Source organism: Theropithecus gelada, chromosome 2 (assembly GCF_003255815.1).
Source record: "Theropithecus gelada isolate Dixy chromosome 2, Tgel_1.0, whole genome shotgun sequence".
In the NCBI taxonomy this organism is placed as follows: domain Eukaryota; kingdom Metazoa; phylum Chordata; class Mammalia; order Primates; family Cercopithecidae; genus Theropithecus; species Theropithecus gelada.
In genome coordinates, this window is record NC_037669.1 from 90,941,112 (window position 1) to 90,953,937 (window position 12,826).

At 46.9% G+C, this 12,826-nt stretch overlaps 1 protein-coding gene across 1 annotated transcript in view; it reads right to left on the reverse strand.

Annotated features, from left to right (window-relative positions):
• Positions 1–2,507: 2,507 nt before the first annotated feature.
• Positions 2,508–12,826, reverse strand: part of CCDC36 (coiled-coil domain containing 36) — a 52,798-nt gene continuing 42,479 nt past the window's right edge. Inside the window, exons 6-7 of the mRNA XM_025375403.1 lie at positions 5,121–5,224; positions 2,508–4,484 (exon numbers count right to left, since the gene is read on the reverse strand). Of these exons, the coding sequence (XP_025231188.1) occupies positions 3,321–4,484; positions 5,121–5,224 (1,268 nt within the window). The 3' untranslated portion in view covers positions 2,508–3,320. The remainder of the gene's footprint in view (positions 4,485–5,120; positions 5,225–12,826) is intronic.

Sequence of the window (12,826 nt, forward strand, 5' to 3'; positions counted from 1 at the left end):
AGTTTAGGCTGGTGTCTGGCAGCCCTGCCATAGGTGTCCCAGGAAAATTCAACTCCTCCATAATGAGATTTTGATGGGACACACATCCCTGAAAATAATGTAAAAAATAAGAAACAAGAACCATTGCTTTCTACAGTGGTCCACTCAGTGGCCCCAATGTTATTTACTGTACTGGCTTGGAAATGGGCAAATTCTGGAAACTATCCAACCCATGAGGATTTTCCCCTTCATATAATACAGGAAAGGGAAAAACCAGTTTGAATGGGTTATGTTTATTCAAAATCATCTTGTGAGAGCCTTAGGAACTAAAAAGATGGTATCTGATTTTCATGGTTTTTTTTGTTTTTTTTTTTTGAGACAGAGTCTCACTCTGTCACCCAGGCCGGAGTGCAGTGGCATGATCTCGGCTCACTGCAACATTTAACTCCCGGGTTCAAGTGATTCTTCTGCCTCAGCCTCCAGGATAGCTGGGACTACAGGTACGTGCCACCATGCCCAGCTAATTTTTGTATTTATTTATTTATGTTTTTTGAGACAGAGTCTCGCTCTGTCGCCCAGGCTGGAGTGCAGTGGCGCAATCTTGGCTCACTGCAAGCTCCGCTCCCGGGTTCATGCCATTCTCCTGCCTCAGCCTCCTGAGTAGCTGGGACTACAGGCGCCCGCCACCACGCCCGGCTAATTTTTTTGTATTTTTAGTAGACACAGGGTTTCACCGTGTTAACCAAGATGGTCTCGATCTCCTGATCTCGTGATCCGCCCGCCTCAGCCTCCCAAAGTGCTGGGATTACAGGCTTGAGCCACGCACCCGGCCTAATTTTTGTATTTTTAGTAGAGGTGGGGTGTCACCATATTGGCCAGGCTAGTCTCGAACTCCTGACGTCGTGATCCACCCGCTTCGACCTCCCAAAGTGCTGGGATTACAGGTGGGCGCCCTGATTTTCTTTTTTTAAATTTTTTAATTTTTTTTTTTTGGTTTTTTTGTTTTTTTTGAGACGGAGTCTCGCTCTGTCGCCCAGGCTGGAGTGCGGTGGCGCAATCTCCACTCACTGCAAACTCCGCCTCCCGGGTTCAGGCCATTCTCCTGCCTCAGCCTCCCGTGTGGCTGGGACTACAGGCGCCCGCCACCACACCCGGCTAATTTTTTTTGTATTTTTAGTAGAGACAGGGTTTCTTTCCTTCTTTCTTTTGAGATGGGGCCTCCCTTGCTCTGTTGCCCAGGATGGAGTGCAGCAGCGCGATCTCGGCCCACTGCAAACTCCTCCCCCTCCCGGGTTCTTGCCATTCTCCTGCCTCAGCCTCCTGGGTAGCTGGGACTACAGGCACCTGCCACCACGCCTGGCTAATTTTTTTTTTTTTTTTTTTTTTGTATTTTTAGTAGAGACAGGATGTCACTGTGTTAGCCAGGATGGTCTCGATCTTCTGACCTCGTGATCCACCCGCCTCGGCCTCCCAAAGTGCTGGGATTACAGGCGTAAGCCACCACTCCTGGTCTCTGATTTTTCATTTTTAAGAGACAGGGTCTTGGTCTGTCACTCAGAGGGGAGGTACAGTGGCACAATCATAGCTCACTGTAACCTCAAACTCCTGGGCTCAAGTGATCCTCCCATCTCAGCCTTCCAAGTAGCTGAGACCACAGGTGCATGCTGCCACGTCCGGCTAATTTGTTTTTGTTTGTTTGTTTTTGTTTTGTAGAGATGGGGTCTCACAGGCTGGGCGCAGTGGCTCACGTCTGTAATCCCAGCACTTTGGGAGGCTGAAGCGGGCGGATCACCTGAGGTTGGGAGTTCAAGACCAGCCTGACAAATACAGAGAAACCCCATCTCTACTAAATATACAAAATTAGCTGGGCGAGGTGGCGCATGCCTGTAATCCCAGCTACTCGAGAGGCTGAGGCAGGAGAATCGCTTGAACCCGGGAGGTGGAGGTTGCAGTGAGCCAAGATTGCGCCATTGCACTCCAGCATGGGTAACGAGAGTGAAACTCCTTCTTAAAAAAAAAAAAAAAAGAGATGGGGTCTCACCATGTTGTCCAGGTTAGTCTTGAGCTCCTGGCCTCAAGCAATCCTGCCTCAGCCTCCCCAAGTGCTAGGATTACAAGTGTGAACCACTGTGCCTGGCTTCTATTTCATTTCATAAGTAAACTTAAAAAATTAAACTAGGATATCAGTTTGATAAACTTGAAAGAAAAAATAGGCCAGGCGCAGTGGCTCAAGCCTGTAATCCCAGCATTTTGTGAGGCTGAGGCAGGCGGATCATGAGGTCAGGAGTTCGAGACCAGCCTGGCCAATGTGGTTAAACCCCGCCTCTACTACTAGAAATACAAAAATTAGCTGGGTATGGTGGTGGGTGCCTGTAATCCCAGCTACTCGGGAGGCTGAGGCAGGAGAATTGCTTGAACCTGGGAGGCAGAGGTTGCAGTGAACTGAGATCACACCACTGCACTCTAGCCTAGGTGACAGAGCAACACTCCACCTCAGGGGGGAAAAAAAGAAAAAAAAATATGCTTTTAAATGTTTTATTTCTGATAACAAAAAATACGTATGTGTTGCAAAAATTCAAAAAACTTCAGCAAGATATAAATGGAAAGCCAAAGTCCCATATAAGCCCACTGCTCTTCAGAAATAATACAAGGTCTACATTATTATTAGTTTTAAGAAAGTGCTTGAAAAACAGGACAAGGGAAAAAGCAGCCAGGAAGAAAAATGGCTTGTGGGCAGTGATGCTCTGGACATTTGCTAGTGCATGTCACCTCTTTTACTGTCAGGCTTATCATTTTCTCTGTTCACAAGAAGATTTAGGGTGTCCTGTAATATGTCTACTGATCAAAAAATGCAAACACTCTGACAGCATAAGTGGCTAAAAATAAGAAAGAAAAAAATCCTGAGGCCTGAAAATGTATTGGTCATGTGTAGGGAATATTTTAAAGACCCAAAAGTGTTGTTTGGAGTCATGCTGCCACAGCAAGTTTTATGAGAGCCCTTCTGCTACACAGTATTCCATAAGGAGGCCTGCCCGCCTTTCGCCAAGTACAGGCACCCAGGGGCTCCAGATGCACCACAACCAGGCTGCTGCCTCAGCTCTCATCACCACCATTTTCACATTTCATTCCAACAAATAAGGATGCACTTAATCCTTGTCATGGGCAGCACCTGGTACCCAGAGTGTTGGACCTTCCCTCCCCTCGTGCCCATTGACCCCACCTCAGCAGGGCCTCTGACCCTAGGGTGTTTGGCAGGCTTCAGGGACTTTCTGCTCTTGGCCAGCCCAAATGTCCTGCAATTTGTCTTTCTAGCTGAGACCAATAAATTAACTGTGGGCTGGTCAGAAGCCATCATCATCACTGCTATCAAAACCCAGGTCATAAAGCAAATTCTTTCCTGCCTCCTTGCATAGAGGGGTCTCTGAACATCCAAGATTGAGGTCACTGAACCAGCTCATCTGGTGGTCCCCCTGGGAACTGCTGGAAAGTAGCCTGTTGTCTTGGGAAGAGCATCTGCTGAACTGCAAGAGTCTTCCCTGCACTGCCCGTGCTGTCTTATTGGGCATGACTGTTCCTCCCAGAATAGGGAAGACTGATTTTCTGGGGCTCCTGGGATACTGCAGATGCAGAGGCTGAGCATGGGGTTCCTGCTGCCCCAGGAAGGGCCTTTGTGGGACAGAAATTGCAGGCTGAGGACTCTGATATTTGGAATTGAATTTAGAGGTCTGGTTTGGGATTTGTTTCTGCTTCCTGGCTAGGAGCCTGCCTCTGTGGGCCCTGTGGGCCTTCCTGGGCTGCTGCTTCTTGTCTTTCCCCTGCATTTCTTCAGTCCCATCTTTCTGTTTAGTCACCAAATGTTCACGTGGGTCACACAAAAACATACTTTGGGCTTGATATTTTTGGCAGGCATTCTTAATGCTGGTTGAAAAGTTGTTTATCTCCAGTGATGTGAGCTGTGAGGCTCCTTGGGAAACCAGGTCCCTGTCACTAGGAATCTTATGGCCTTGGATGCTGGAACCACAGTTCTTGGCATCTGTTTTAATAACAGCCCAGTTCTTGCAGTTAGTCTGCACTGCCTTGTCCTTTACATGCCTATTTCTTTCATGGGACCCAAATGCTGGCAGTGCAGCCTCTTCTTGGAGAGCATCATTCTTTGCTCCTTCACCCCAGACACCAAATTCTCCAGGCTGTAGGGAACCCATACCAGGATTCCATGCAGCAGGGAGGGCCTGGGCCTGCCATAAAACTGGCTTCTCAAAGGTGTATTTTTCCTGCCCGGTGAGATTGAGGCTCTGGGCCAAAGGTGGCGACGTCTGAGAAGCGCTGTCTTTTACATGCCCAGGTACTGGCGGCACTGAGATCAATCTCTTCAGCTCTGCTAGGACACTGGGCACATTCAGCTGGCCTAGCTGCTCACACAGCTGCTGGAATTCCTGACTCTGTTGAGCAACTAAAACTTCAAGGTGCTTCAGGTTGGACTTCATTTCTATAAACTCTGCTTGTCTCTGGGGAGAGAGGCAGTGAGAAAGACAGTGATGGACAGTGCAAGTCAGAAAGCACAATAAACATGAGAACAGACCACTGGATGTGACCGCAGAACCACGGCTTGCTCCCTGTAGGGAACCTCCCAGGGTAAGCAAAACTACACTCTGGAGTTGAACCCCTGGGGCCCACATCATGTCAAGGAACCTTGGGAAAGGAAGCTAGCCTATATGCTGGCCCCTTTCCAAGTGGCCTGTGCTGGCCTCTGGTCTTAGCTGAAAATTTGCAACTTTAAAGGTTTCTCAGCCGGGTACGGTGGCTCACGCTTGCAATCCCCAGCACTTTGGGAGGCTGAGGCAGGTGGATCATGAGGTCAAGAGATTGAGACCATCCTGGCCAACATGGTGAAAAACCCCATCTCTACTAAAAATACAAAAATTAGCCAGGTGTGGTGGTGCGCACCTATAAGTCCTAGCTACTCGGGAGGCTGAGGCAGGAGAATCGCTTGAACACGGGAGGTGGAAGTTGCAGTGAGCCAAGATCGTGCCACTGCACGACAAAGCGAGACTCTGTCTCAAAAAAAAAAAAAAAAAGTTTCTCTCTGGATCTGGTTACAAAGCCCAAAACACACTTGGAAAGAGGTTGGGGTTTACACTTACAGCTTCAGATCTTTTCTTCATCTCAAGGATGGCCTGCTCCATGTTGCCTTTGTCCTGGACTGCCTCAAACACCAGGTCATTCTGGGCCTGCACAGTCTCTTGTACTAAATACAAAACAATGACAATTTACCTCCTGAAGACTATGTATGCATCTGCCCAAACCACAGAACCACAGCAGTGAAAAGGGAGGAACTGGATGCAGACCAGAGTGGTTCCTCCAGGTTCTCTTTCCCTCCCTCCTTGACAAGATCCTGGCTAGGGCAGACCTAACCTCAGCACCTGCTGGGGACTCTGAGAATGGGGACTCTGAGACAACAGCACAAACCTCTGTGGCCTTCCTTCTTGGCCCTGTCATCAGAGTGATCTTTGTAGAATGTAGGTATCGTCATGCATCCTCTGAAACCTTCATTGAAACATTTTTTTTTTTTTTTTTTTTTTTTTTGAGACAGAGACTAGCTCTGTCACCTAGACTGGAGCACAGTGACACGATCTTGGTTCACTGCAACCTCCACCTCCCAGGTTTGAGCGATTCTCCTGCCTCAACTGCCGAGTAGCTGGGATTACACACGTGTGCCACCACACCCGGCTAATTTTTGTATTTTTAGTAGAGATGGGGTTTCACCACGTTGGCCAGGCTGGTCTTGAATTCCTGACCTCAGGTGATCTGCCCGCCTCAGCCTCCCAAAGTGCTGGGATTACAGGCATGAGCCACTGTGCCCAGCCCATTGAAACTTTCAATGGCACCCCACTGGCCACTGAACAAAATCTAAATCTTTAAATTGGCTAACAAGATCTGGGCTCACTTCCCTTTACGCATTTGTCCTCCTCCACATCACTGGACTCTGTTTTCTCTCTCACCATTGGCCTTTGTGCAAAGTCTTCCCTTAGCTTCAAGTACCCTGCTTCTGTCCCTGTCATCCCCCCGACCCACCAATCGCCACCTTAGTCCAGCTAATTCCTGTTCTTCCATCTACTTTCAGCAGTAACCTCCTCAGAAAATACCATTTCCATTCGGCTAGGGTGTTGCTTCTCTCTGCTGGTAGCACCGTGTATGTGCCCTATCATCATTTATTGCCCTCCATTTATTTATCCCATACTTACACTTGGACCCAAATAGACTTGGGGACCTAGGTGCTAACTATATCAGGACTGATACTGATTTCCCTCTTTTACACAGTGAGATTCTGCGCGCACACACACACATTTAATGACACAATGTGTTGCAATTTATTGCCGCTATCTTGCTAGACTACAGGTCATATGAAGATGCTTTTATATTTATTCAATGAATGTTTAATGAGCATATACTATGTGCCAGGCACTATGGATATAACAGTTATCAAAACAAAGCTAGCCGGGCGTGGTGGTTCACGCCTGTAATCCCAGCACTTCAGGAGGCCGACACGGGCAGATCACCTTAGGTCAGGAGTTCGAAGCCAGCCTAGCCAACATGGTGAAATCCTGTCTCTACTAAAAATAGAAAAATGAGCCAGGCATGGCGGCAGGTGCCTGTAGTCCCAGCTACTCAGTTGGCTGAGGCACGAGAATTGCTTGAACCTGGGAGGTAGAGGTTGCAATGAGTTGAGATCCCGCCATTGCACTCCAGCCTGGGTGACAGAGCGAGACTTCATCTAAAAAAAAAAAAAAAAAGACGAAGCCCTCTTGAAATTGCAATCTTAGGGAAAAGAGGTAGTTAATGACTAATTATACAAATAGCTATAAATGTAATAACTGCTCTAAAGGAAAAGTATATTGTGCTTGAGACCATGTAACATGTAGACTTAGTCACTCTCAGGGGTAAGATTTCCCTAAGAAACTGTTATTTAGCTGAATTATCATAAAACTGTAAGGGAAAGAATATTACCAGCAGAAGAAAGAGCATGTTCCAAACAGAGGAATTGAGATCAGCATGGCTGAAACATGGTGAGCAAGGGGTCCGGAGCAGGCCACAGCTGAGGGGAGGCAGGTCACAGCTACACAGAGGGGTGTATGGGCCATGGCAAGATTGGTGGGCTTCATTCTTTTTTCTTTCTTTTTTTCTTTTTTTTTTTTTATTTGAAACAGAATCTCATTGTCACCTAGCTGGAGTGCAGTGGCATGATCTCAGCTCACTGCAACCTCTGCCCCCTGGGTTCAAGCAGTTCTCCAGCCTCAGCCTCCGGAGTAGCTAGGATTACAGGCATGCACTACCATGCCCAACTATTAATTGTATTTTAATAGAGACGAGGTTTTGCCGTGTTGACCAGGCTGGTCTCGAACTCCTGACCTCAGGTGATCCACCTGCTTCAGCCTCCCAAAGTGCTGGGATTACAGGCATGAGCCACCACGCCTGGCAGAGATACACACCTTTATCTGAAAGTTTATTGTCAGACACTGTGCTAGGAGCATAGGAAACAATTTTGAACAAAACTGTCTACCTACATGAATTTTTTTTTTTTTTTTTTGAGACTGAGTCTCGTTCTGTTGTGAGGCTGGAGGGCAGTAGCGGAATCTCAGCTCACTGCAACCTCTGCCTCCGGGTTCAAGCGATTCTCCTGCCTCAGCCTCCCAAGTAGCTGGGACTTTAGGTGCGTGCCACCACGTCCAGCTAATTTTTGTATTTTTAGTAGAGCTGGGATTCACCATGTTGGCCAGGATGATCTCGATCTCTTGACCCCACGATCCACCGCCTTTGGCCTCCCAAAGTGCTGAGATTACAGGCGTGAACCACCACACCCAGCCGAATAATTCTACAGTCTAGAAGAGGGAAAAAATAATAAACAGGCTGGCCAGGCGCGGTGGCTCAAGCCTGTAATCCCAGCACTTTGGGAGGCCAAGACGGGCAGATCACTAGGTCAGGAGATTGAGACCATCCTAGCTAACATGGTGAAACCCTGTCTCTACTAAAAAAAATACAAAAAACTAGCCGGGCGTGGTGGCGGGCGCCTGTAGTCCCAGCTACTCGGGAGGCTGAGGCGGGAGAATGGCGTAAACCTGGGAGGCAGAGCTTGCAGTGAGCTGAGATCCAGCCACTGCGCTCCAGCCTGGGCGACAGAGCGAGACTCCGTCTCAAAAAATAAAAATAATAATAATAATAATAATAATAAACAGGCTGGGCACAGTGGCTCACACCTATAATCCCAGCACTTTGGGAAGCCACTGAGGTGGGAGGATTGCTTGGGCCCAGGAGTTCTAGACCAGCCTGGGCAACATAGTGAGATCCTGTCTCTATAAAATGAAAAATAAAAATTAGCTAGATGGGGTGGTATGTGTCTATGGTCCTAGCTACTCAGGAGGCTGAGGCAGGAGAATTGCTTGATCCCAGGAGGTCAAGGCTACAGTCAGCTGTGATTGTGCCACTGCACTCCAGCTTTGACGACAAAGCGAGACCCTATCTCAAAAATAAAAAAAAGAAAGAAGAAAGCAGTAAGAAATGGTACATTTATGTTATGTGTATTTTACCACAATTTTTTTTAATACTTTATGTTCTAGGGTACACGTGCACAACGTGCAGGTTTGTTACACATGTATACATGTGCCATGTTGGTGTGCTGCACCCATTAACTCCTCATTTACATTAGGTATATCTCCTAATGCTATACCTCCCTCCTCCCCCTACCCCACAACAGGCCTCGGTGTGTGATGTTCCCCTTTCTGTGTTCAAGTGTTCTCACTGTTCAATTACCACAATTTTTAAAAAGTGGGTCCAGGGTTGCACCACCCCACTGGCAATGCTGGCTGCCTTCTGGAAACTGCATATGCCTCACTCCCTCAGTGTGTATATTAACAAACACTAATGGATAACAACAGAAAATGGCATGAAAACAGTAGGAATCAGCAATTTTGCACAGGAAGTTTTGGGAAATGTTTACTGTAGTCTCCCTACAGTTGGGAAAAAATTGAACAAACAAGATGAATTTGGTGGCAGGGCGTGGTGACTCATGCCTGTAATCTCAGCACTTTGGGAGGCCACAGAGGGTAGACCACCTGAAGTCAGGAGTTCAAGACCAGCCTGACCAACATGGAGAAACCCCGCCTCTACTAAAAACATAAAATTAGCCAGGTGGCACATGCCTGTAATCCCAGCTACTCGGGAGCCTGAGGCAGGAGAATCTCTTGAACCTGGGAGGCGGAGGTTCCAGTGAGCTGAGATTACGTCATCACACTCCAGCCTGGGCAACAAGAGTGAAACTCTGTCCCAAAAAAAAAAAAAAAAAGATGAATTTGGTGCTTTGAAAAGTGTGAAAGCTGCTAAAGAACTCTATTCTCAAATAGCAGAAGTAACCAAAATTAATGAAGCTCTTGTAGAACATACTGGACTTGTAAACAAATCTTCTTATGAAGATGGTTGGCTGATCAAGGTGACACTAAGTAACCCTTCAGAACCACATGAACTAATGAGTGAAGAAGTATATAAAAACTAAGTAGGACAGGCATGGTGGCTCACGCCTGTAATCCCAGCACTTTGGGTGGCCGAGGCGGGCAGATCAGCTGAGATCGGGAGTTCGAGAACAGCCTGACCAACATGGAGAAACCCCATCTCTACTAAAAATATAAAAATTAGCCGTGCGTGGTGTCGCACGCCTGTAGTCCCAGCTACTCAGGAGGCTGAGGCAGGAGAATCGTTTGAACCCGGGAGGCAGAGGTTGCGGTGAGCTGAGATCACGCCATTGCACTCCAGCCTGGGCAACAAAAGCAAAACTCCATCTCAAAAAAAAAAAAAAACAAAAACAAAAAACTAAGGCCGAGTGCAGTGGCTTATGCCAGTAATCCCAGCACCTTGGGAGGCCGAAGCTGGCGGATCACAAAGTTTGGAGATTTGAGACCTTCCTGGCCAACATGGTGAACCCTGTCTCTACTAAAAATACAAAAATTAGCTGGGCATGGTGACACACGCCTGTAGTCCCAGCTACTCGGGAGACTGAGGCAGGAGAAACACTTGAACCTGGGACGCAGAGGTTGCAGTGAGCCGAGATTGCGCCAACTACACTCCAGCCTGGTGACAGAGAGAGACTCCATCTCAAAACAAAAACAAAAACAAAATTAGCTAGGCATGGTGGCATGTGCCTGTAGTCCCAGCTACTCGGGAGGCTGAAACAGGAGAACCACTTGAACCTGGGAAGGGCAGGTTGCAGTGAGCTGAGATCGCGCCACTGCACTCCAGCCTGGGTGACAGAGCAAGAGACTGTCTCAAAACAAACCAACCAACCAACAAACAAAAACTAAGTAAAATATACTGAGAAGTGAAAATGGAACCCCTAAACTAACATGAAACAGTTTAATCCAGCATAGTTATTTTCATTTTATTTTTTTAGTTTTTTGAGATAGAGTCTCGCTCTGTCACCCAGGCTGGAGTGCAGTGGCGCAATCTGGGCTCACTGCAACCTCCGCCTCCAGGGTTCAAGTGATTCCCCTGCCTCAGCCTCCTGAGTAGCTGGGATTACAGGCACATGCCACCACGCCCGGCTAATTTCTGTATTTGCAGTAGAGACAGGGTTTCACCACGTTGGTCAGGCTGGTCTCATACTCCTGACCTTGTGATCTGCCCACCTCGGCCTCCCAAAGTGCTGGGATTATGGGCGTGAGCCACCGTGTCTGGCCCAAATACTTTTTTAGAAAGCAAATTTTCCCATATTTCTCACCACAGGTACAAGTTCAATTCCATGTGTCAATCAATTAGAAAGAGGCTATTTACTTAGGTATTGGATTCCTGCTCCTAAACTCAATTAGTCAAATATTCTTCAGACATCCATGTAGATATTTATAGTAGAGAGCAAATGTAATTATCCTTCCATAGAGAAGTTCCTAAATAGTAATGTTTCTTAGCAACAGTAGACATTACCGACCCTCACAAAAGCAGAGCATGAGAAAGGCAAGCAAAGTGTTTGATTCTGGATTAAGTGCTCAGAAAACATCCATCTGAGGTCCCATACGTTCACTTCTTGTCCCCAGGGCAACGTATGTTTGGTGTCTTCTCTTTTATAAGAGCTTTTGTATCAGACTAATTACTTCCAAAGTCTATCCATATTTTTTCTTTTAAAAAATTTAGTTATGAAAATAACTGAAAACCATAAAAGTATAAAAAGGCATACAATGAAAAAATGACTGAATCTCTTCTCTGCAGACCTTGGTCTCACTTCCTGGATTTAACATTATCACTGGTTGCTGGAATTTTACATTAATACGTGTGCATATCTATATATACATTATAGGTCCTGTGTTTGTATGTGTATGTGTGTCTAGAAGAGTATTCTTCTTTGCTTTGACTATAAACATTAGATATTTTTAGCTTTTATGTAAAAATGCTATTTAAAATCCATTTCCATATTCTGGACAATATCTGTTTTCCTGTTAAGATGATTTTTATTTTTTTTATTTTATTTTATTTATTTTTTTTTTTTTTGAGACGGAGTCTCGCTCTGTCACCCAGGCTGGAGTGCAGTGGCCGGATCTCAGCTCACTGCAAGCTCCGCCTCCCGGGTTCACGCCATTCTCCTGCCTCAGCCTCCCGAGTAGCTGGGACTACAGGCGCCCGCCGCCACGCCCGGCTAAGTTTTTGTATTTTTAGTAGAGACGGGGTTTCACCATGTTAGCCAGGATGGTCTCGATCTCCTGACCTCGTGATCCGCCCGTCTCGGCCTCCCAAAGTGCTGGGATTACAGGCTTGAGCCACCGCGCCCGGCCAAGATGATTTTTAAACAATTTGTTTTTATTTAGCAATTTGACAAGGCCTCAATTGAGATGAGATCAGATTGTGATGCAACTTAGAAATGAATGCTTTTCCCCAGATGGCCAGTGATTTTCCTTTTACTCTGTAGTTTTATTCTCCCTCAGGTGCTGATGAGAGCCTAAGGAAAGATCTGGCAGCCTCCTTGTATAAGATGAGACCTCCTCCAACTTTTTTAGGAATACTCTTCCTAGTTTTCACTGGCTGGTCACACTTACTGACAAGATGTATCCTGGAGCACGTGAAGAGCACCTTTTTGTTGTTTTAATTTAACAATGAACAGATATTTCCATTCTACCATTTTCATATAGATGGATCTCACTCTTCTTAACAATTATATCTATTTTGCTTAGAAAGGCTTCTCACATTCTAAAATTATAAAAATGTTGTCCATTTGGTTGGCCGGGTGTGGTGGTTCATGCCTATAATCCCAGCACTTTGGGAGGCTGAGGCGGACAGATCACAAGGTCAAGAGTTGGAGACCAGCCTGGCCAACATGGTGAAACCGTCTCTACTAAAAATGTAAAAATTAGCAGAGCATGATAGTGCATGCCTGTAGTCCAGGCTACTTGGGAGGCTGAGGAAGGAGAATCGCTTGAACCCGGGAGGCAGAGGTTGCAGTGAGCCGAGATCATGCCACTGCATTCCGGCCTAGTGACAGAGCGTGACTCCGTGTCAAAAAAAAAAAAAGTTGGCCGGGCACGGTGGCTCAAGCCTGTAATCCCAGCACTTTGGGAGGCCGAGACGGGCGGATCACGAGGTCAGGAGATCGAGACTATCCTGGCTAACATGGTGAAACCCCGTCTCTATTAAGAAATACAAAAAACTAGCCGGGCGAGGTGGCGGGCGCCTGTAGTCCCAGCTACTCGGGAGGCTGAGGCCGGAGAATGGCGTGAACCTGGGAGGCGGAGCTTGCAGTGAGCTGAGATCCGGCCACTGCACTCCAGCCTGGGTAACAGAGCAAGACTCCGTCTCAAAAAAAAAAAAAAAAAAAAAAAAA